Below are 26,773 nucleotides of genomic sequence, written 5' to 3'. Positions count from 1 at the left end.
AATTCCAAAACTTGAGGACAAGTTTTGAAACATTTCAAAACATTAGGGTTTAGAATTTAAATATACATCAAAATTAAACTTTAATCAAAATTTAAATTCCAAAACTTGAGGGCAAGTTTTGAAACCTTTTCAAAACATTAGGGTTTCAACTATTTAAATTTCAAAACTTTTGAGTTCAAATTTAAACTATAAAACCTAATAGGGGAAAATTGAAACTTTTCATAACACAAGGATCAAATAACAAATAATATAAATTAAACAATTAATTTTATCATTATCTATATTTGACCTAATTTCAATTTCTTGCAAAATAAGTTACCCAATTAATACAAATAATCAAACTTTATCATATAATGAAGTTATTATCTAATCAATTGGTAATTATCTTTTGTTTAATCAAGGATATACTCACAAATATGTATAAAATCGGATTTTAATGATCTAAAACAGATAAGGCAAGTATCCATGAGAAAAATAGCAAGAAATCCCGAAATCCCCTCTTTCTGACGCTCGAACTCGCCGAGTACCACACTGGACTCGCCGAGTTGAGGCCTACTCGCCGAGTACACTGTGGTACTCGCCGAGTTCATCAGGCAGAATGTCCAAAAAATGATTTTGCAACTTGAATAAACACACAAGGCATCAATACAATAGAAACCAATCAAGGCTCTGATACCACTGATGGGTTTTGGCCATAAGAACATCCTATGTGCTTATACAAACCCTAATGCTTGGATGTAGGTTTCTCTATTGTACATGCAATTGATCCAAGACTATAAACCCTAGATCTAGCATATGATAATCAATATAACACATAAATAAGGGTTTAGATCATACCTTGATTGTTATGTAGCAATAACAATCTCAGATCCTCCTTATAATGACTTTAGAAAGCTTAGAGTCACAAATGTCACTCCTCTAATGGCTCACAAACACCAAGAGCAAGAGGATGAAGAGGAGAAGAGAAGGAGGCTGCCCAAAACGTGGGGAAACCCTAGAAGGAAGCTTGGCCACGTTTTTGGGGCATAAGGGTTCTTTAAATAGTGAGGCTATTAGGGTTATCTAACAAGGAAACCCTAATTTGGATGCTTAAGCCCTAAGCAACCCATGGGCTCCTTCCTTAAAGGCCTTGGACGATTTCTAATGGGTTTCCCCATAGAATTCGTCCACCCCTTTAATATGGAGTCCATTAGCTCAATATTCAACTATCATACAATTGACAGTTCTAGTCCCTTAGTTCAATTAATGTCTTTTAGTCACAAACTTAATTCTTATTAATTATTGACTAATATTAATTAAACAATATGATTTCTCCTTTAATATATTATTCTCATAATATATTAATAAATCACATTTAATCCTTTCTCTCCATAATTCATCCTATCAAGTTGCTTTGGTGAAGGCAACCCAAAAGGACCATGCACCATCGGGTCAAGTACATACCAAAATAGTTATGGACTTAGACACTAATCCAACACAATATACTTATAAAGGACTCATAAAAATCGAAACTTTATGGACATACATGTCCCATGCATTTTCTACACCATTCTAGGTCAAAAATGGTGAAAGTATGACCTTGAACCCAAGCATGACACTAAAACAAGGCCAAGCCCCAGATCTAAAAGATATAACACTCTAAGGACGTCACACCCCAAAACCAAGAACGGCGGAAACGTTCAGGGGCGGAGGACGTCATGTACAGTATCACAACAGTGTAAAGTAGTAAACAAGCAACAACATCATCCATTGCATTAAAATTAAAGTTTTAATACATGTGTGTTCTTTCATTGTAATAAGACATCAAAATATGTAATCAAAATAAAAGACGAGTCTTGTCTGTGCTCCGTCTTCTCAAAACCTGGCCATCGTACCTGTCTAACTGGTGACCTGAGAATACAAGTTATTTTGAAAGCGAGTATCAGCGTAAAGCTGGTGAATTCATAAGTATTAATGTGTCTTTGATTAGTAAAACTTTAAAGTAATGACTTGGAAACCTTTGGAAAATGACTGTATAAGTGTGGATTGTTTGAAAGCAGTTGAAAACGTTTGAATACTCTAGCAAATCCCTATGATTTCTATTAGTATAACGAGTAGCCTTCTACCAAGACTTAAATATTATGTAAGTAGTCTTCTACCAAGACTCGTGTGTTTTGTAAGTAGTCTTCTACCAAGACTCGTGTGTTTTGTAAGTAGTCTTCTTCCAAGACTTGTGTGTTTTGCTATAACAAAGATGGTTTCCTTCTTTTTTACTATTACTAACAGTACTTAGTCTAACTCATCGTTTATGTGAATGTATCACAAAATAAGGTAATAGGAAAAATATAACCATGTAAGTGTTATCCTTTTGTATTAGGATTAACACGACATCGCGAATAGCGAATTGTATAACCTTTGAACATCTGTAGATTGTTCAATTTTCCTCTGTAGCTACAACAGGTTTAAGGAAGTGTTAGTCCCGTAAAGGTACTCCTAGTATAAGTATTAACCGTAGGCATCCGTAGATGGTCATTTACCTCTATATCGAACAGTAGGCCAAAGGAATGGTTAGTCCCGTAAAGGTACCCCTAATATAAGTAATAACTGTAGGCATCCGTAGATGTTCATCTACCACTGGTGCTAACAGGTGGGTTTCAGAATGGTTAGTCCCGTCTAGATATCCCGTTGAACTGGGATAGGCAGGACAATTTACACATAAGGTACTAATAAATCATCCTCATGAATCTAGGTACAAGTATCCATGTAAGTGTATACAGGAAAATGTATCTATGTAAAGGTACTCATGTAAGCGTCTCTATGTAAACGTATTCATGTATCATGTAAGCATATGTAAACGTACTCATGTATCATGTAAGCATATGTAAACGTACTCATGTAAGCGTATCTATGTAAACGTACTCATGTATCATGTAATGTACTGGTATAGACTCATGAATGAACTGATTCTTGAGTGATTCCTTGTAATAGGAATAATGTTATGTATCTCCTTACTATCCCTATAATAGTTAATTGGAAGGTAATTTATTGTCCAAACAATTTTATACACCATTGCTATACAAGGTTGAGGGAAACTGAATGAAGGATGAAAACTATAACATCAATACATATATAAGAACATAAGTGTATATATATAGTTTTGTTCAAGAAGGTAAAAATGGTTTTGTAAGACATCTACGAGTTTTGAACAATAATTAACAATGACTTGATGTCATTTTAATAAACATTTCAAACGTAATACTTTTGCTACTAAGGTATTTTTAAGATAGAAAACCATTTCATGTATCACATTTTGAAGTATGTGAAATCTACTGGATGAAAACACAGTTATAAATATCTATGATTGATTTAAGAACATGTTGTTTTCTACTTGTATTCCCCCCCCCCCCATTTAAAGCATTTAAAATCATTTAAACATTGATTAAGGGGTATGAACTCACCTGTTGTGAGTGGTTCTAACGGGTATGCGTGTAGGGATGAGAAGTTCCACGAATGAAGTCCCGAGACACAATAAGTCCTAAATGACATATAAGGACACATATTGACATGAATATAGTATTTATAACATCTATACGAAAGGAAACACCTTCCGGGACTAGGAAACACATTGACCAAGTGTTGGAATCACATGTGATTCAACATAGGAAAGTATAAAGGCACTCACATGAGTTTAATACCATGAGTTCACGGCCCAAGGGAGTTTACGGCCATAAACTCATGGCTACTCATGTGGGAATGAAAGTTTGAAGGCTAGGGAATGATTTAGGGACATTAACTCTAACCTAGGATGAAGAAAAACCCCCTTTCTTTGGAGTTTTAAGGAGTTCACGGCCCTAATGAGTTTACTGCCGTAAACTCATGGCCATTTATGTTTATGAGGGTCCTAAAGGTCATAAGGAAGCATCCTAATTTCAAGCCTAAGCCTTAGGAAGTGTTTGTGGCATCAAAACACCCCTAACTTGAGTTTACGGCCCATGGACCATTTGGTCATGTGTTTGCGGCCGTAAGCACTCATGGGTGTTGGTATTTTCATTGTTTTGGGTCCTAGACACATCAAGGTAAAGTGTTATGTTTGTCTCTTGGCTTATGGAAGGCATTTAGGGCATTTTGGCAACCTAAAATGGAGTTCACGGCCCAAGAACATCCTTGGCCGTGAACTCACTTTTAGCCCTTGATTCTTAATGTTTTTGATGTCTAAACAAGCCATGGTTAGTCTCTAGGTTTAGTTCCAAAGTTTGGAGGGACATTAGGCACTCTTTGGCCCTAAAGTCCAAGAAGATCTTGGGCCGTGAACACCATTTACTTGGTGTTTTGAGGTTGTTTTCTAGCCTAAAACTCATTAGTGTACAAGTCCAAACTAGTTTCGTTGCTTAAGGAAGGGACTAGGCACCATTTGGCCTTTATAAAAGAGTTTACTCCCCAAGTGTTCTTGGACGGTAAACTCTCAAATCTTGTTGTTTTGTTATGATTTTGATGTTATTAGGCACAATCTAAGCTATATAATACAACTAGATAGAAGTACTCACGATTTGGGATGAAAACCCGAAGATCCGTGAGAGAGAATTCGGCTTTTCTCTAGTTGGAAATGTAACTAATGAATAAATATGGTTCAGAATCCTATATATAGTCCTGGGATTTTTGGCAGAAAATATTTTATTCACGAAATGAACTCTAATATCATAGAGTTTTGGAATAACAGAGTTGCACAAAACCCTAGTGCATCCACTCTCCTGATATCTCCTTAAGTGTAAACCCTGAAATACTCAAACTTATACCCAAAAGTCTGGAAATTCACTGTAACTGTTCTAACTTCTATTGACTTGATATGGTTTGTTCAGAAAGGAAATTTCAGGTTGTCACAAAGGACATTCAATAATGAGTTGCAAAACCGAATCACACACGCCCTGCTACTACAAGTAATCCTCACACTAAACATATCCAAAACCCACCTTAATTAATAAGTAGGGTAATAAACCATAACCAATGTCCAAATCATAGTCTCTCTCACTAAGGGTAAAAGACCATTCTACCCTTTCCAAACTAGACCCAACTACACATGGACCAAGGCCCAAAATGGACCAAGAGCACTTCTAGGAATACACTATGCGTACTCCTTCATTACCCCCTGCGTACCAAGTTATCACGAAAAAGAAAACAAGGCAAAACCCGTTACACGTTGCGTACTCCAGGGTTACGCCCTGTAAATCCCACTGATGCCAAAATCCACTTTTAAGCTCTTAATACCTAAAGACTAAACATCCAACTCACAAAACTTAATCTTGGAAAGGTCTTAACTGATAAAGTCATCAACTTTAAGCTTTTGCATAGCTTAATAGAGCCCAAAATCAAACGTTATGCCTTTAATAACCTCAATCTCTTGTATGAGTGAAAAAATAGCAACAAAGACTTCATTTTTATGACATATGATCCTCAGAAACAACATAAAATGACAAACTTGAGCTCTGAAGTAGCTTTTACTCACAAGAACCAAAACCATGGGACCAAAAGCTTGCAAATCAAGGCTCTAACTTATATCTAATCATAGAACCATAAAGGTGAGAGCTTTATACCTACAGAAGCTTGCAAAGGTGATGAAAGTTCTGGATCTTCAAGCTCCAAGCCCACCAATACTCAATGATGAACTTCTCCTTCTTACACAAGGCACCAAGAACACTCTAAAGGTCCAAAACAAGCTCTCAAGGATTAGAGTTTTGAAATGGCCGTTTGGGGAGAGTGAAGGCTGATTATGAAGAGGCCTCAAAGGACTTAAGGTGTTTAAATAGGGGTTCAACCCTAAAAATTAGGGTTTTGGGTCAGCTTGAGTACGCCCTGCGTATACACCATGTACGCCCAACGTATTGAATGAGGTCTGCGTCATTCTTAAATGACCTATGCCATGCATAAGGACCACTTTTGCAAGAGAAATAATAATTAAGCTTTAAATGTAAAATACGTGAGAATCAGGTGTTACAGATGCTCCAAAGGGTAACACCACGGTATTAACCGTGAAAGCCGTAAGGATCGTTTGCAAAGGATTCTCATCCCTGTAATCACCTCGTACCAAACATTAGGATCCAATTTAGTTTCCAAGTTGTGCATTTCGTCTTGTAAATATTCTCACATTATTTGTTGACGTTTTTTTGATATCTATGTCATGCAGATCTCTTTTGTTGTTGTCATTGTTTCCTCGAACGACACCCTGATGAGTGCCAGAACGTCGAGGTCTTCCGCCTTCATGAACCGGGGGGGGGGGGGGGGGGGGGGGGGGACCTCCATTTGTGCACCAAAAATATTAAATGAATAAATTTAATGGATACTGATCAAAATTACAACAATCTACAACAATAACTTTAATGATAATAACTTACAATATATTTAATTAGGAGGTGGACCTCCATTTGTGCACCAAAAATATTAAATAAATAAATTTAATGGATACCGATCAAAATTACAACAATAACTTTAATGATAATAACCTACAATATATTTAATTAGTAAAAAACCTACATGTCAAATTACCACCGGTCATTGGAACATTTAACTGCATAATATAAATATATCCTCATTAACCATTGAAAAATACATATTGAAAACCCATTTTATTGCAAAATTTACTTTATTTGAACAAATTATTTGGATTTCTGAGTACGATTTTATTGCACATAAGTTACTTTTATTAAACGACAAACAAGTAATCTTAAACTAACATGTACATTAAAAATAAAAACAACTAACTTGGTACAATGTAATCTTCTCCGAATACGAATCTACGTTCTATAGTTCCTCTATTTTAAATGTTTGACAGTTTGAGATAGTCCGAAACGTGATGGGTAATATATTTCATATTTTCCTTAAATATGGGGCCACATAAACAGACACGTATCCATTGGGTTTTGGGGTCTAAAATGTCCCTTTTCAGATCATTTGGTTAGATTTATAAAAGGCCAAATCCAAAATCTTGGTCATTTCTAACGATCCTAGAATATATTGGATTGTATGTTACATAGTGAGTGGAGTAAGAGATTATTTAGCGTGTTATGTGCTATTTTACGTAGCCTTCAGAACTATCAAATGTGAGATCTAGACTTTGAAATTGACTTAGATTTTTAGGAGTATAAACATGTGCATTGCAAATTTTATTTTGTTGAATAATCGTCATGATTTGATGATATTTTGAAACATTGAACTTTAAAAATGCTTTTTTCCTTAGCTTGACTATTGTCTTGTACGTGAAAAGGACCCCTACATAGAAAGTCGAGTCTATACATCATATTTGTTGATGATTTTGGTTGATTATTTGTTGTGTATTTGGATATGACTTTTGAGAGTTGTAAAAAAAAACTGTTAATTTTGTTTTGCATGATCCATAAACAATTTTTGAATCATCTATTTACCAGCAAAACCTTCAAACAATAATATGTCCATCTCAACTGTTTTTCAAGCAGCACCATATCCTCAACCAACTTTTTAATAATCTCGTCATGATGTCTATGGTTGTGCTCCTACATATATGGTGGTGGTAGTGTCGTGATGAATTTGAGATTTTCATTTCAGACAAATTCTTTGGATTTGAGGATAGGTTAATCACCTTTAATAAATATTTTTAGCTACATAATACCTAATTAGGCAAATAACCACGATAAATATAACATAACTATTCTAAAAGACATAATGAAAACCTATCTTAAAGCGAAAATGACTATATTTCATAAAAACTCTTTAGATTTTGGATTAAGATTATTATGTTAGACAAAGATTTTTACACAATATAAATTTATTGAAACCAATTTTATAGCTAAATTTATTGTATTTGGACAAGTTATTCACATTTCGGAGTATAATTTCAGAGAAATTATTTTTTATTTTAAGCGACAAAATAGGTAATTTGAAACTATCATGGACATTAAAAAAAATGCTACAATGTATTCATCTTCGAATATATATCCTCACCCTTTAAAATGTCCAACTTGGAGGTTAACACATTTCAGATGTTCTTTAAATAGTAGACCTCATGAATAGATGGATATCCATCGGTTTTATGTTTCTAAAACAATTTTTTTTTTAGAATCAAGTGGTTAAATTCATAAAATTCTAAATCTAAAATCCTGGTTATTTTAAATGGTCATAAAAAGCATTTGTTCTTTTTGTTAATATACCTTTATTTATTTCAACATCTTAAAATGACGTTTATTGTACACATAGCAATGTCCGTCGTTTAAGGTTCAAGTTTAACGTTAGGTTTTTGTTCTAAGGCCAAAACTCAAACTCAAATTCATATTTCAATTGCAAGTTATATTCCAAGATTATTAATTCCAATTCCTTGTATTAATTGATCATTTTCAGGAACGAAAACATTATTGTTATGGTTACATAGATAATCTTATTTCTTAATAGTTCTAATCACAGTTTAGGATCTTTTCACTCATAAATTAAATGAGTCAAACATGCAATTGCAACAAAACATGGTTGTAAAGCATATTCTCACATAACACGATTGTCATATGAAAACTTTAGACCTCGTTTAGTAATATTTTTTTCTCTCCATATTTGATTATTTGTGTTTGTAAGAAAGTATAGGAGGTATAGTTGATAAAACGGGCAAGTTAAGTGATGGGCCAAAATACGTGTACTTCAAAATAAATATTGTTGAATAAGGATAAGATTGGGTTGCAACGACCCATCCAACCATTATTTATCCAACATATTCTATAATATCTAACTATTTCATGAATTAAAACATTGTTATAGAAATTATAATATTAAGATAACAATTTAACTTTTAAAATAAAACGATTTATGGATTATTGAATACTTGGTTAAATATTTAAAAGGTAACCTCCAAAAAAAACATTAAAATTTCAATAATTTATCAAAAAAAATATTATTTTTCTTCAAAAGACCATACATATTAATTTATTTTAGAAAAAACATTATTGTCTTCTTTTAAAAAAAAACAAAATATCATTATTTTAAGAAAAAACAGTTTTTTAGAAAGCAAAGTACTCACTAACCATTCAACATGGTTTGTTTTAGTTGATATATATATATATATATATATATATATATATATATATATATATATATATATATATATATATATATATATATATATATATATATATATATATATATATATATATATATATATATGGAAAAGTTCAATAGAGAACCATAATTATGGGTTCTTCAAGAAACCAAATCTTTTTTTTAATTTCTAGAGCTTATTCTTTATCGAAAAAAAAAATCTAAATTCATATATTAACATTGTGAATGTGAAAAATATTTTTCGGATTCACCATGTGAATCCGGATTCACGTTGTGAATTTTCGAAGATTCACATTGTGAATTTGACGTAAAAAACAATTCGAATTTTATATCATTGGAAAAATGATAAAATATTATGAATTTCTGTATTTTTAGTTTTTTTTTTATAAAAAATAAGTTCTAAAAGTTGAAAAAAAGATTGGTTCCTTGGCTAATTATGGTTCTCTATAAATGGTTAATAGATTTTTATCATTATATGCTTAAACTTCAACATAAGACATGTGACCTAAGGAAATATAATGAGAGCAAAAACCGCACCGCAACTAAAATTAACCGCATAAACCGCAACCCCAATAAAAACCGATGATAAGGTTTTCTGTTTTTCAAAAACCGCAAATTTGCGGTGCGGTGCGGTTATTAATTTCTAAAAACCGCAAAAAAACCGCACCGCACCGCATATATTATATACATTTTTTTTATCAATTATTAATTTATTAAGTATTAAAAATAAGACAAGTTTCATGAATGAAATAAAGATAAAATACTATAAGACAAAAGTGTTGGTTTTTTTTTTTATGTTTAAATTTGAAAAATGATGAACTTAGACAATTTTAAGATATTTCTTGCTAATTACTATTGATTTGACATTTTTAAGATATTAGTTGTTTGTAGTTTAAGTTAAATAGTAAATTGTCTTATACCTTATGATTTTTTTTATTATTACAAGTAATATGTTTGAACTCTTAAAACTATTTGAGCTCTAAACTGTGGTTAAAAACGACACAAAATAATCACACCAAATTCATGCGGTTAATAACCGCAACACAGAAAAAACAAAACCGCACCGCAAAAATAACCGCCTAACCGCACCGCAAAACACAACCGCACCATGCGGTTTTGAAAATGAATTAACCGCATTTGCGGTTAGTGGTGAGGTTTTGACTAATAACCGCACCGAATCGCACCGCGTTCACCCCTAATAATGACGGTTAACACGGTATGCAGAAAAAAAAAAAAACGGAAGATCTTTTTTTTTTTTTTTTTGAAAAACCAAATGTTTGATTTTTGGTTATTAGAAAAAAAAAATCAAAATTTCCTTTTAAATTTGATTTCTTATAAGTAAAAGTTGAATCGAACCCAAATACCCAAAACTGTTATATGTTTACTTTTATTATTATATTAAAAAATCAAACTGAAAAAAAATGTTTTTTTTTTTTTTTTTTTCTGAAAACCAAAAATCAGTACGTTAGTTTTTCAAATTTGGTTTTTCTATTTTTTTGGGGGGTTTGGTGTCGTTCGATTTTTTTGCACACCTCTATAAATACGAACTTCATATTTCCTTTAATCATGTATGTGGATTGAGGATGCAAAAATACACTGAAGATGGTTAAAAAACTACATGATGCAATGATGCATTATGAAAAAATGATTTTTAGAATAATGATTTGTTTTGAAAACAGAAAACCTTTTCAAATATAAATGACTTTTTGGAAAATCATTTTAAATATGAATGGTACTTTTAAAACTTCTATAAATTTAAATGATTAATTTCCGAACAATACTTTTTCAGATAAAAAATTCATATTTAAAGAACGTTTGTTTCTGGTTAATTGTATTTCCTGCCAAAATAGAAGTTACGACTACGATCCCTTTTTAATTCATCGGGGCTAAGCAAATTTGGTTGGTATGGTTACGGGTTACCGACCCGTATTTGTTTCTCTGGTCGACTGAAAGTTTCCAACGGACGAAGATCCCGAGTTGTCGACGCTGATGCCATTGCTTCCCGCTCCTCTTTCTCTCTACTCAAAACCCTAAATTCTCCTTTTGCTGAAACCTAACAGTCACATTTGGAAGTATCTATTCATAGATTATCCCCTTCCATGACGTCAAATGCGAGCTCTTCGTCATTCTCCGACGAGGACGAAGAATCCGCCGGCCAAAAACCTAAAACCGGTTCAATTGATTACTCCCCGGACGCTATCGAAAACCAGTTGCCATCAATCGCATTGAACACTTCAATTGACGAAGAAAAGGTATCAGTTGCTGATGATCATCACGAACCTGTCACGGAGATCGCCAGGGGATCTTCGAGGGAAATTGAACCGGAAAGGCTGATAAGTTCGACTGGGGAGAGTAACCTGTCCACGGAGACGGGGGTGTGGAGGAATAGTTCGAAGGTGGAGGTAGATGGGGCTACGTCAAGCCCATGTAGCAGTGGGTATGCCGGTGAGATGGGTACTAGTAGTGGTACCGCTAGTACGTCTGGAGCTGATGATATTCAGGAGCTTCGGAATAATAGTTCTTCCGTGGGTAACGATGGAGAGGTGTTGCATTCTGCTCAATGGGTTCCTGGTAAACGGCACGTTGATGAGGTGAGTAAGTTTTTGAGGCATCAATATGTGTTCTTTAATTTCCGGTAACCGTTACTTTTTCAAGAAAAGTGATTGAAAATTATCAATCACACTGAATTGAGTAGTTGTTTCTAATTCTCGGCTGTTATTCTACAATTATTACAACTAACGTACATCCATAGTATCCAACTACCAGCATCCATGCAACTATTACTATTAAGTTCTGCATAGATATATCTTCCTGATAAGATAATCTATCAACATGTCCAACCGGTTTCCCATGAAATTAAAATTCTATGGTCACTTTACGACTTCTATCAAGCAGATACCATTGTATATGGATATGTTTTTAATTGTGTGTCTTTAGCTCATATACTCCCATTAATGTGGAATAAATCTCAGAAACCCATATATTGGGCTTGTTACCTATATGCATTAACATCACAAAATGCTATCTTGTTCTGTTTAGTTTTGGTTATTGTTTGTGATCCTTTTGGATGGATAGTGAGGAGATTCATGCCAAAAGTTGTATAGTCCTAAGGCTGGTGGCGAATTTTAAACCCGAAAAAGGAAAGCTTTAAGTTAAATCATGCATTTTGAACAATATGATGTTTCAGGCCTCCACAGTTTTAGTAATTTGCAACTAATAGTTCTGAAATACAACAGTTTGTGGTATGCGTATTAGAATGATTGGTGGAAAGATCAATGTATAAGAGATCTATTATTTCGAAGTTCCTGAATATTATTGAGAATCAAAGATTTTGATTTGCAAATGATAGAACTTCTAGCAGTATATCATGAGAAAAATCAAAGATTTTGATTCATTAACATGCTTTCAGGCCATGACTGTATATAGCTAGCTTAATTGTTGTTCTATTAGTTAGGATATTATTCTCTTTATTAATTTAGCATATCTTGTCGTTATTGTATTCCCATATTCTCTATATAATGAAATGTCCAAAACACTCATAAGTGTGTTGGAAATTTATTAATTTATACAGTGTCACGCCCAAATAGGTTAACACCGGTATATATTGATCCATGGCCCTGTCAAAGTTGACAAAGATAGTTGTCTCAAGGTTAAGTAACCAAATGTCAGCATGCATCGAGGTTATCTTCATTCTCTAGTTCAAAATGACTCAAAAACCTCAATTTCAAGAACCCTAATTGTGTCTAATCAGCCAGATGTATAGAAGGAAAGAACCAGTTTCAATCTCATATTGCTTCACATGGCATACATCATCAAATATCCTGCCCATATACCCAAGTGCAAAATGGTAGAAAGAAAGAACCATTATATAACGAAAACCGGTTTATTAATATAGCATATCTTGTAAATATTGTATTCCCTTATTCTCTATAATCTATATACTGAAATCTCATAACCACTCACATGTGTGGTGGAGAAGATCTCATATAATTACTAATTAGACATCTGCTTGATACCTGTAATCTATAGCTATCAACAGTAATATGTAATTTAATAATAAATAAACTGCAGGATGACACTTGTATGTCTTGGAGAGAAAGGAAGAAACATTTTTTTGTTTTGAGTCACTCTGGAAAACCTATATTTTCGAGGTCCACCTCTGCTTTATAAGTTCCATATTTATAATATATATTAGATACTTCACTGTTGTGTCTGGAATATATGAATATCCTAAGACAAAATGTGGCACTCAGATATGGAAATGAACACAAGCTAGCAGGATTTTCAGCAACTCTACAAGCCATTATTTCCTTTGTTAAAGACGGGTATATTATAAACATATATATGTCATCATCCCTTATTTTATTTTATTTTATACAAATGGATTTACTCTAATATTTTTGGCCCATTGATCTCTTTTTTCAGGGGCGACCGGATTCATTTGATTAGGGCAGGAAAACACCAGGTTTGAAATGTTGTGGTTTTAACAAAATATACTAAAACCAAATATGATTTTTTTTTTTCTTTTTTGGTGTACAGGTGGTTTTTCTTGTAAAAGGACCAATTTATTTAGTTTGCATAAGTTGTACAGAAGAGCCTTATGAGTCATTACGTGGTCAACTGGAACTTCTTTATGGTCAGGTTGGTACCATTTTTTATTTTACATTATTATTATTATTATTATATATGATTTTAATAGATTTGAGATATAGTATCATTTTACATGGGATGCAGATGGTGCTTATACTCACAGAGTCTGTAAGTAGATATTTTGAGAAGAATCCAAAGTTTGATATGACGCCTTTACTTGGAGGAACAGATGCTGTTTTCTCTTCCCTCTTCCACGCTTTTAGTTGGTTCGTTTTATCTTAACAATGTTACTATTCCATCAAAATACAAAACTAAAATTTATGCATTTCATTGTTGTTGTTCTTTTTCAGGAACCCTGCCTCTTTTCTTCATGCATACACCTGTCTTCCCCTTCCTTGTGCAACAAGGCAAGCTGCTGCTGCTATCTTGCAAGATGTTTCTGATTCAGGCGTCATCTATTCAATGCTCATGTGTAAATACAAGGTTCTTTTTTTTTTTTCTTTTTTTTTTCTTTTTACCTCATAAATGGATTTCTTTTATGTAATTTATATTCTTCAAATGCAGGTTGTGAGTCTTGTAGGTGCACAGAAAGCACCACTTCATCCTGATGACATGCTGCTTCTTGCTAATTTTGTCATGTCATCTGAATCTTTTAGGCAAGTTCATTATCCCATCTCTTTTTATTTTTCATATTAATTGTATGTGTGTGTGTGAAGTGTTACATGTTTGATGCAGGACATCTGAGTCATTCTCCCCCATATGTTTACCAAGATACAATGCCATGGCCTTTCTACATGCTTATGTTCATTATTTTGATGTAAGTGAAATATACTAGATAATTTTTTTTAGTAGAGTCACAACTCACTAGTGCTTGTTACAGGATGATACGTACCTGGTGTTGCTAACATCTAATTCTGATGCCTTCTTTCATCTAAAAGATTGTCGGTATGTATTTATTTATTCATCTGTTAAAGAACATTCTATTTAATACACATTCGAAAACTAGATCATATAATATAATTTAATTTAATGTTTTTTTCATAGGATACAAATTGAGAATGTTCTTGTGAAGTCTAATGTTCTAAGTGACATTCAAAGATCTTTACTGGAAGGTGGGATGCGAGTTGAGAATTTACCTCTCTACCCCTCAACTCGTTACGGGTCATTATTCCACAATGAGCCGAGTGACAGATCACAGGAATCATTACAACCAGGTATCGGTGGGCCCGATGGACTGTGGCATTTCATATACCGCAGTATGAATCTTGATCAATATGTATCCTCCAAGTTTTCATCTCCAATCACTACTCACCAACACCAAAAAAGGTAATTACTCAATTTCAACACGCATAAACATGTTTCTAATTTTAATCATCTGATATGATATGATATGTTTAAGATTTTGGATTTTAAGTTTTATGTTTACAAATACAGATTGTATCGAGCGTATCAGAAGCTTTACGCCTCCATGCACGATAAAGAAACCGGACCCCACAAAACCCAGTTCAAAAGGGACGGAAATTATGGTACAACTAAAATTTATTAATCTAAAATTCTAAATCCAACAATATATATATATATATATATATATATATATATATATATATATATATATATATATATATATATATATATATATATATATATATATAATGTAATGGGCTTCACTGATATTGAATATGATGAATTATGTTACAGTTTTACTATGCTGGGTGACAACGGATTTTGAACTTTATGCAGCTTTTGATCCGCTTGCAGACAAGGTGAGGTTTATTTATGATGAACTTAAATGAATGTTATTTATTTTAAGAAAAATTATAAAATGATTATTATTAAATTGTAGGGTTCGGCTATAAGGATATGTAACCGTGTGTGCCAGTGGGTGAAAGATGTTGAGAATGAAATATTTTTATTAGGAGGAGGAAGCACTTTTGCATGGTGAGTTGAATTTGATATATCTATCTATCTATCTATGATGTATTGATGTATCTTGTTGATGTTGGTTGTTGAGGTAGCAAATGCAAATTAATGTGTCTAGAATGATATATATGTTGTTACCTTTGGTCAAAAAAAATAATGCAACCAGATTGGGTTGGGCCTCATTTGATTTGTTACATAAATCCAAAGAGTAGTTACTTGCTCTTGTTCATCAATCATCATCATTGGCCATTGCCAATAAACAAACAATCCTTTTATTATTTTTTTTCAACACCAATGTACAAGTCTTACAGCATAAAACACAAGTTACTACACCACTACTAGTACCTTATTACATTTGGTAACCTGTGAACTGAAACCCACCTTTATACGATTATGAATAGTCTCAAATCCGTCCATCTTTATCGCATGAAGTACTACTACTACTACTGACTTGTGTACATTGTACACATGGTATCCCTTAAGGTACAAGACACACATGCATGGGTCCCTTTAATCGAATTGACCTCTCACAGATGCAGATTCAATCTGTTTCATGGTTTTAATGAAACAACAAGTACCATGATTGAGCCTTCTCATTACTCAAACTGGAAACAGTTAGTTTCCAGTCATTAACTCATGTCCCCTAGCCTCCGTCTTTTCTCTATTTCATTTCATTCTATAAACAAAAAGATCGCTAAACTTGGAGAAAAAAAAAAGGTAAAAACATGAAGCATTCGTTTTGATTTGAGGTGTACATTGTGCAATAAAATTTGTACCTTATTTGACCCATTTGGTTCCAAAAAGGAGGGCATCCTTGTGAAAAAAGATTCCACTGAAAGATGTTGCTTCAACAACACCTCCCCACTCCCAACAACCAATCAAAAAAAAAAAAACCAAAACATGTTAGTGTTAGTGGTATGTATCTTTTTAACTATTTGTGGGTAAAAAGGTTTTATGGTGAAAAAGTAGAAAACAAGGAGACAAAGAAAAAGCATGCAACAAAATGGTGGAATGGAAAAAACATTGACATGATGGTACTACAAATTTCAAGTGTGATATGCAAGCAAAGGTAGGTTGAGTAAGAATAACACATAGTCAGTGTGTTTGTATGTGAGAGAGAAAAACATAAACATAAACAGAAACATAGTACATGATTATTATGTCTGTCTTCTATGCATTTTCATGGATCTAAATTATGTGTTTTAAACAAATAAATTTTCGTAATTTTTAGCTAATCATGTTTACATATAATATCAATCCAAATACCAATATTATAGTCTGCTGATTACAGTATGGTTAATATTTGGGACACAAGGTGTACTTTTGACGTGTACATGATACTCAATAATTTGTGATGACAAGTGTGTGTCTGTGTGTGTGGGTCCACGTCTCCACTTGAACGACACCAACCCATCAAACCAAAACGCTCATCTCATCTCATCGCTTCGCATGTCACCAATTTATTTTTCTACACACATACGCAATAGGTGGGCCCACTTTGGCCCAGGAAATGGCCCATGGGACCTAGTTGGACCAAAATTGGGGGTGGGACCCAGGTACTGAAGAAAGGCCAGTGCCCATTTATTCTCTTTACTATGACAGAACAAAGCAAATCCTCATCATGGAAGTGATACAAATTATCTAAATTGCATTTTTTTGTAATACTTAAAAGATGATTATGTTAGAGACTTAAATTGTATATAAATGAGTAAATTTTAGTTTATTTCTATCTTTTAAGTTTATATGTCACACAAGAAAGCTAGTTTATCAAATAAATAAATAAATAAAACTGTTTGCAATTTTTGTTATATATCATTATAGATAAACAAAAAAACAATAAAATATTATAATTACTGAAAATAATATATAAAAAAATGAAATTGGGGACAAAGTGGAAGGATGTTGATTCATCCCCTTCAAGACTTTAAAGTTCATAAAGAGAATTAAATTTAAAAAAAAAAAAAACAAATATGCAATCCATTTTGACTTTTTTATTCATCATCATGCCCCCATTGATTGCACTCCATGTGTTTCTTTTGTAAAGAACATATTACTTTTTATTATTCTTTATTTTTCGGACAAATATAAATACAGCATAAAATAATATCATAATATTTTTTTGTATTAATAAATAGTGCATAAAGAATTGGGATTCCTTACTAATCTAGCTACTATAACTAGGCTCGAAAGAAAATTAAAAAGTCCTTTTTATAGGATGAACAACAATATATAAAAATAGAAACCATTAGTTATCAAATTGTGATGTTACAAGATTATCGTTTTTCTCAATGGAATAAATGAATAATGTACTCTTATCTATCGCAAATCATAAAGTTTCGCTTGTTATTTATCATTTTCTAAAAGAATAAAGTGTGAACATTTGCAATTCACATTTGTAGGAGTAGACAATAGTCGTAGAATTATTGAATGATTTACAATGATTTGAAATGACAGTAATTATGTGAATATCGGCATTTTTCAAGTCATAAGACGATTCACATTAATGCCATTTTATTAATTTTTCAACCATGACGAACGCATCAGTTTGTATAATGATTTTTATATCATTGTAATATTAATTTTTTTAGAATTGAAATGTTTGTGGACGCATCATATGTTTATTAATTAATTAATATTTTTACTGTTTATATCTAATAATAACTATTTAATAATATACATTAGTTGTGGCACTCATGTATTAAATAAGTTTGTTTTAAAAAAAATAATAATTAACAAACATAAAGATCTAACAATTTAGATAATTTAGAAATATTGATTATTAAAATTGAAGTGTTTATTTATCTTTTAAATTCAAACTAATGATTTAAATAAATAAACAATTAAATTAGTTGGATTTAATTTAGAAATTTAAAAATTATAAGGAAAGTTAGATTAATGAATTGGATATATATTTATTATTACATTTGTTACATTTAAGTATTTTATGAAATTTAATGAAATGGAAAAAACCACAAATGACACATGGATATAATTTAATCTAAATTTACCACAAAATGACATGTGACGTAGTGCATAAGAGGGTGACAAGTGACAAACTTATTTTCACTTATTAAGAAGGATTTAATAAAATGAAAAAAAAAAAACCACAAAATGACACATTGATTTAACTTAATCTAAATTTACCACAAAATGATATGTGGTGTAGTGCATAAACGAATGACAAGTGGAAAACTTATTAGGAAGGATTAATAAAAATATAATTATTCATAATATAATTAATAAACAAATATTGAAATAAGATAATAATAAATATATAATTAGTTTATTAAACATTAACAAAATTATATAAATGGTCTTTTTGGTTTTCCAAAGTCACAACTTCAATCTTTGCTAAAAAAGATTTAACAAGCATGACCCTTATGGTTTCTAAAACTTGTATGACTCAACACAAACTACATGAAATGACCTCCTTACTCTTTCTTTTAATTTATTTATTTTTTCTTAGTTAGATACAACTTATAAAAAAAAATAAAAAAAAAAAAGAAGAAGATAAAAAGATAAAAAAAAAAAAAAAAAAAAAAGATAAAAGATAAAAAAAATATAAAAGGCACCCAACCCCTATCCTACCCTACCCACCCAACTCATCTCTCAATACATCTTCTTCCCATCTATCTCTTTCCCGTCCTTTTCATCTCTCTCGGATAAATAATGTCATTATCACCGCTCCGATCGCCTTCCACCACTTTGAAGGCGCTCTGCTCTGATAACCATCATCGCTACATCCTTTGTCGTCGATTCCTCCCCATGTTGGTGCTTCATCTTCATTGTAACACCTATTTCCCGGGTATGAAATGCTTTTGTGTTGATTTAAATTAAGTTTGAGTTTGAGAGTTTCTAGCGAAACATGGCACGGCTTCTTGACGTCGCGACGCGAGCCACGTCATTAAGTAGCACGTGGTCAGGTTTTGGACCGCTGCACGATGACGGTTAGGCTTAAAACCCTAGATCTCTAGTCTTAAGCCCTATTTAAGGGTACTAACTTTTAGGGTTTGTGTCACCTTTCAGCCTCCACTTCAGAGAACATTTTCCCATCCTGCTAAACCCTAGTTTCCGTTGGTGTTCTTGAGTTTTTCAAATAAATATCATTTTAACAAAATAACATTATATCGACAATAAACTTACAAATGTAAAATTCTCAAATTCAGTAACAATAATTAATTTACAAAGAAAACATAATTCCATTTTCATTAAAGTTAAATACGATCACATGGACAATAGACAAAGTTACCATTACAATAAAATACCATGGCCAAACCTTTACAGCTTGTAAACTATTATACCAAAGAAGACAATCCAACTAAGAAATAATTCCAAATCTCCGATTTGGGCTTCTTCTTTTGACCTAACCAAATTTGAAATCATCAAAGTTTCACTACTCGTATTCACTTCTTCTACCCAACAAATAGATCCATCATGGGGTCTCTGTCATCGATGATTTAAAAGTGAGAGAGTAACAACCGAAATACCCTTCAAAGATTTAGGGTTACAATGGAGAAAAAATAAATCATAAAGTACCTTACTGAGACAAGCATAAAAGGGTCCTCCATGGTTGCTTGGTGTGCTTGAGGTTCGTATTATAACATCACATTCACACAAACATTCCACCATTTCCTCCGGCTCCTTCATCTTCTTCAATCGACCGTTACCTCAAAAGAAAAAAAAATTGGGAACAAAATAAATGGGAGAGGAGTTGTCGAATAAGGGTATAAGAGTGAGACAAAACTGAATTGACGAAATTACCCCAAATTGTGGTGTTGACTAACAACACAACTTGACGGAAGGTTGGTCTAAGGACTAAACGTGCAACCGATTTAGCATTTAAGGACTACACGGATGGAAAAACAAACTAAGCGACTAAACGTGTAATAGCACAATACCATAAGGATCAGGGCCAGCCCCGAGAAATTAGAGACCCTGTACGATTTAACAAAAAATAGGCCCTAAAATTTGAAACATCTCAAAATTTAAGCAAAAAAAAAATTATAATTTAATTTTCTATTGAAAATACATAAAATTAAAATTTCATTCAAAATAATACAAAAAAAATAGCTTCTACTTGAAAACAGCCATCCTCCTAACATTCGTTGAAATAAACTTTTCAATAACATCTTCATAAGTAAGTTAATCCAACATGTTACGCTTAATCGTCATCAAAACCAATCCATTAAATCGTTCTTGAGTCATTGTAGATCTTAAGTAGGACTTCAAAATCTTCAATTGTGAAAAACTTCGTTCTGCATATGCAACAGTAACAGGAATAGTCAACATAATTCTATATGCAATAGATGTAATAGGAAAACAATCAACACGTTTTAAAAAATTTAGAATATCAATTGTTGTAAGTTTTTCCTTAGGCAAGAGATGTAAAAGTAATTTTAATTCAACATATAAGTCATTTCCATCAATATTCGATTGTTCATCTTTCTTGAGTGATGTTTCAAGAGACATACAACAAGACTTTAAGGTTATATCATCTAATGAAAGTAATTTTTCTAAATTAAACAAAAAGTCAAATATTTTATCATATTGTTGATATTGTTCAAGCCTTGTAGTTAAAGAAGTAATTACTTGATCAACAATATAAATAAAATATTTAACCCTAAATTTCTCTTGGGCGGATTGTGAAAAACTACAAGAAGTATCGTTTGAAATCTCATCAAAATGTTTTTTTTTTATTTTAGGTTCACGTTTTTTAGGAAATATTAGATCAATGCCCATTTCTAAGGCAATATCCTTTGCAGTTTGTAAAGCGTTTAAAAACCAATTTTCTCTAGATGAGTGGATGGCAACGATTTAAGAGTTAACCGTTTCACATTATGTTTTAAAAATTGTCATCTCTTAGTGGAATTTGCAAAAATTGTATAGATACGTTGTATTGTTCCAAAAAAAACCTTTAGCTTTACCACAAGTATTAGCCATATCACATAAAGTTAAGTTCAAACTATGACAACCACAAAGAGTATAAAAAGCCCTTGAATTTATATCTAAAAGCTTTTTTTTGCACTCCTTGATGTTTTTCTTTCATATTTGATCCATTATCATAACCTTATCCACGTACATTATTAATGTCAAGATCTAGCAAATTCAATTCATTTTGTAAAACATCAAAGAGTTTTTGGCCGGTTGTATCATTTACATCTAAAAACCCTAAAAAATATTCTTCAATGCAAACAACATTTGACGAGGCATCTACATATCTTAAAATAATAGTCATTTGCTCTTTGTGACTTATATCGGGAGTATAATCAAGTATTATAGAAAAATATTTTGCATTTTTTATCTTTTTAATAATCATAGACTTTATTTATGAAGAAATCAAAAGTATTAATTCATTTTGTATCCTATGCCCAAGATAACGTTTATGGATATCAATTTCATTTGTAATACGTTGTATATGGTCATAAGAAACCATGTCAAATTCAGCCAACATTTCAAATAAACCTAAAAAATTTACATTGTTATCTTCATACAATTTCTCATTAGTACCACGAAAAGCTAAATTATGTTTAGCAAAAATTTCACAATAGAAATAATTCTTAACAAAACTTGTCTCCAATGAACTTTTTCTTATTCTAATTGTTTTTGAGCCGCATTATCAATAGTTTTATTTTTTTTGCAATCTTAAACGCAAATTATACCAAATATTTATATTTATAACATGTTTCATACTAGTTTCATGCTCTTTAATTCTAGTGTTAAGATGTATCCAATCCCTAAAACCCTCATTTGCTAATTGACCCTCCCCACACCCTTTTCGAAATATTTTACAACAAAAACAAAAAAATTTATCAATTTCTTTAAAATAAACAAGCCAATCTTTATCATATTTTTTCCCATTTGGTAAAGTTTTAGTATAATATGTTGCAAAAAATCTTCTTAAATATTTATCTTTAGGACCTTTTGTAATAGACAAATCTCTTTTAGAACCTTTCAACACTAAAATATTTATCATATTAGATTCAAGAGCATCCCAATTTCTTGGATCAAATATATCAAAAGTGTGAAAATCAACATTATCATCAACAACAACATTATGATTATCATTAACATCAACGTTATCACTAGCATTAACATTAACATTAACATTAACATCAACATCAACATCAACATCAACCTCAACCTCAACATTATCATTAACATTAACATCAACATCAACATTATCATTATTATCAAGATTAGCTTCATTAACATTTTGTGTTTCATTTTCCGTAAGGTGATTTTTTTATTTTTTTGTTATAAGCTTATCCATAGATAAGTTTTGTGTTTTTTTTTGTTATAAACTTATCCATAGATCCTGCTTGAGTTTTATTATCTTCTTCAATTTGTTGTTTCTTCTTACATTTTTCATATCCATATGCATATTTTTTTTTATTTTAGGAGGCATCATAAGTTATAGAAAAGAAAGAAACTTCCTTATTTATGACTTCCAATTTACAGATTCCTTCTTGGTTAAGATTTTCCACACTTCAAATCACCAAGAGAAGGTATCAAAACTGCAAAGAAAAAAATCAGCTAGAATATTCTTCTAAAGAAATCACAAAATCTGCAATGATATCATATCAGAAATCCAAAAATTACCTTATTATTTTCAACACTTCAAATAAAAAAACAAGAATATGCTTCTAAGGAAATCAGAAAATCTGCAATCTGAGATGATGAGATCATAATTGTTTCTTAGTTCTTACAAATTAGAAATTATCATAAACAAAAAATCAGAAAAAGTAGAAATCTGAAATTAGAATTTACCTCAATTCCTTTTGAAAACTGATTTCATTATTGATTGTTCCTCCTGATTTAGTAATTTGGAATTAAAGAAAATGAAAAAAGAAGAACCGATAAGAAATCTTAAATTATCAAATTACTCAACTAGAAAAAACAAACCCATGAAAAACACAGCTAAAGTTTAATTTTAGTATTATACCTTTGATTTCGAAACCTCAAGCTGTAAGATTTTGAAGCTTCTTATTTCGAATTTTGATGGTTCTGAATTCTGATTTTGAACCTTCTGATTTCGAAATTTGATGGTTATGAATTCATATTTTGAAGCTTCCAAAATTGTTGGTAATCTTTGTAAAAACTGATCAGTGAAGAAGAAGATAAAGAAGGAAGAACTAAGAAGTGAATGTAAATTGATGGAATAGAATCGATTAATAGAATGATAAATGAATGTAAATTGATGTTACCGTTCCAGTAATGGTGATTCCTATTATCCATGCGTGCATTATCAATGAAGAAACCGAAGAGATTTTTTTTCCCGAAAATTCAGTTCCCACTCCTCTTTTTGTAACATCCCAAATTTTGAGTCCAAAAATTTCATTTTAATTAACTGATTATAAAAACACTTATAAGAAAACTACAAAAAAATATATCATTTCGTAGATCAATATATCATGTCTGAAAACTGAAATCATAAAATAGCACATGTCAGAGTACAATCCCATAATATCTCAAGTGCGAAAAATCAATGCGCATGTGTATGATTTGCTGCTACCGCGCCAGCTCCTTCCCCTTTGCTGAAGAGGTACCTGAAACCAAAACTGTAAACTGTAAGCACGAAACTTAGTGAGTTCCCCCATCATACCACATACCATACAATCATATATCATACATACTGTCGGGCAATTCTGGGGTGCCCGACCTACCCGATACGGCCATTCTGGGGTGCCGAACTACCCGTGTCAAACCGTTATGGGGTGCTGACCTACCCATCGGTCCTAACAACCGACCCTCGGGGACTATTCCGCCTCTACTGCTACTATCACATATATCATAATATAAACATACTATCATACATATTTGGGGTGTCCGAGCTACCCTTCGGTCTTAACAACCGAACTTGGGGACTATCCCCTTACTACCACTATCACATAGAACATATCATGCCAGCATATAAACATATCATCACATACTGTCAGACATATATGGGGTGCCTGACCTGCCCTTTCGGTCCTAACAACCGAACTTTACTGCTATCACATATAACATATCATGCCAGCATACAACATATCAGGTAGTAGCAAACCTAGATGATATCACAAAGACGATCATCTAACATACAAATCCTACTGGTAAGCTGACATTGTGGCTATAGACCCACCGCTACTGGAAGGTATCTCACCTCGTACGAGTAGTTGGTGATAATTTGGGCGGGAAATCTCTGTCTGCTGCTACTCCGGAAATCCTCCGGCTATAATCCCCACAAAACACTCAGTCAGAATCTGTCACACCCCCAAACCAGAATGGCGGAAACATTCGGGGGTGGATGACTTCACGTAGTATCACAACAATTGAATATTGTAAAAAAAGTAACACAACCATCATATATATAATAAAAAACGTATATTGTTGCGTTATACATATTTGCAAAAGAATATTACAATATGATGATATAAATGTTTAATAATAAACGTCCTTAGCGTTCCTTCTTCAAAAGCTGGTGGTTACCTGTATTACTGATTCCCTGAGAAATACAAGTGGTTTCGAAAAAGTGTCAACAATTAAGTTGGTGAGTTCATAAGTGTTTTGTATTGAAAAGTATGTCCTTTTGGTAGAAAAATCGATGAACGTGGTTTTTAGAAAATCCAATATTTTCTATATATAGTTTGAAAAGTTCCCAAAAATTTGGAGTGCGTTAGTATTTTTCATACTTGAATGATAAAGATAAACTTTGTGTTCCAAAATAATGTAAATACTAAATCCATATATGAATCTCATGAATCAAACTTGTTTTTATACTTTCATGTGAGTCTTATAACCATACTATTGACACAGACTGCCTGTAACAACATTCTTCAGGTGTTGTAGTGTTATGACATTTGTCACCCCAGACCTGCCGGTCTAACTGTAGCTAACAGTTAAGGTGCGGGGTTATCAATCCCATATAGATCTATACACAAGTATCACGCTCTCCCTCCAAGAGATTATGGTATATAATACAGGACTTGAAATGCATACATAAGAGTACGTTGAAGTTTGAATATCTCACATCGCTTAGTATAAATAGATTTACGATAAGAAAGACTTTACTTCATTTGAAAGTATTTCGTTTTTCAAGATGTATACGTAAAAATGTATGAATTACTTGCTAACTATACCCATTATAGTTTTTCAGAAAGTATGTTCCATTTGGTGAAAATAACTTGATGATATACCAGCCCTTTATACGTAAAGATGTTGGTATCGATAATCAATAAGATAGATGTTACATTTATGTTTATAAAACGATACTTTTACTTTTATTGTACTTGTATTTCCCCCCTAAAACATGAAAAGACTTGAAAGGTAGGGGTATGAACTCACTTGTTTGGTTTGAAGAGAGTGGGGCTAGAGTCGAGCAGAACTTCGACCGCGGAAAGTTGCGTCTTCGAGCTCTTCGGGGATCTCGGTAGTGTAGAATCTTCGTCGGGGGCTCGGGTGCGGAAACCGAGGGCGTCGGGACAGCTTCTGGAGCTTGAAAGTATGAGAGAGTATGTGGGCGTTTGAGAAGGTGTCCCAAAACCCGTAGCTCATGCCTTCTATTTATAGTGCTGGAAAGTCGAGTACGCTGGGCGTACCACCGAAGTACGCTGGGCGTACGCGTTATGCTGGGCGTACTTCGGTCACGTTGGGCGTACGCGTTATGTTGGGCGTACTTCGGTCACGCTGGGCGTAACTTTGTGTCATGGCTTACGACTCGAGTCTAGCTAGGCATAGAGCTGCAGCCGATGGGACTCGACCCTGCACCTGAGTACGCTGGGCGTACTCCTACATTACGCTGGGCGTAATCTTGGCTTTCGTCTTCTAAATTCCGTAACTTTCGCGTACGGGCTCCGTTTTTCGCGTTCTTTATATCCACGCATAGGTGAGATTATGCTCTATAACTTTCATTTAGACTCCGTCGGCTAGTTTTGACTTTATTTTTAATGATATGTTTTTAATAGGCCGGGACTGCTAAAGTCCGTTAAAAATTCATAACTTCTTTATTCGACGTCGGTTTTCGTTTGTCTTTTTATCATTTTACTCCTATTGTGGAGACCTTCAACTTTCGTTTAGGTTGCGATAGCTAAATAACGTCCGATCTTCAATTCGAGTTTTTAGCCCTCTACTACTATTACGAAACTTAGAAAATTCGTAACTTCTTCATACGAGGTCCAATTTGGGCGATCTTTTTATGTACGTTTACAGTTTAACGAACTCTACAACTTTTGTTTGGATACTTAAG

At 32.7% G+C, this 26,773-nt stretch overlaps 2 protein-coding genes across 3 annotated transcripts; one reads left to right on the top strand and one right to left on the bottom strand.

The window, feature by feature from the left end:
* The first annotated feature begins 10,878 nt into the window (after positions 1-10,878).
* On the top strand, positions 10,879-15,734 carry LOC111899882 (vacuolar fusion protein MON1 homolog). Of its 2 annotated transcripts, XM_023895767.3 has the most exons (14): positions 10,879-11,633; positions 13,114-13,193; positions 13,296-13,367; positions 13,468-13,507; positions 13,582-13,683; positions 13,777-13,898; positions 13,983-14,115; positions 14,197-14,288; positions 14,368-14,449; positions 14,513-14,577; positions 14,677-14,958; positions 15,067-15,158; positions 15,331-15,395; positions 15,476-15,734. In XM_023895767.3, the coding sequence occupies exons 1-14, from the start codon at positions 11,142-11,144 to the stop codon at positions 15,572-15,574; spliced, it is 1,818 nt and encodes a 605-aa protein (XP_023751535.1). In that variant the 5' UTR covers positions 10,879-11,141; the 3' UTR covers positions 15,575-15,734. The 2 variants fall into 2 exon arrangements, with proteins under 2 accessions (XP_023751535.1, XP_023751536.2); XM_023895768.3 differs by lacking the exon at positions 13,114-13,193 and having other exon boundaries at positions 11,603-11,633.
* A 4,960-nt stretch (positions 15,735-20,694) lies between these two features.
* On the bottom strand, positions 20,695-23,787 carry LOC122196639 (uncharacterized). Its single transcript, XM_042899767.2, has 3 exons — positions 23,757-23,787; positions 22,501-22,752; positions 20,695-21,065 (listed from the first exon to the last, which is right to left on the bottom strand). Exons 1-3 carry the CDS (start codon positions 23,785-23,787, stop codon positions 20,695-20,697), a joined length of 654 nt encoding a protein of 217 aa, XP_042755701.2.
* Positions 23,788-26,773: the final 2,986 nt, after the last annotated feature.

The sequence above is a fragment of the Lactuca sativa genome, chromosome 2, assembly GCF_002870075.4.
Source record: "Lactuca sativa cultivar Salinas chromosome 2, Lsat_Salinas_v11, whole genome shotgun sequence".
NCBI lineage: Eukaryota > Viridiplantae > Streptophyta > Magnoliopsida > Asterales > Asteraceae > Lactuca > Lactuca sativa.
Note: the sequence above shows the minus strand (reverse complement) of the source record. Positions and strands in the feature narration are given on the sequence as shown.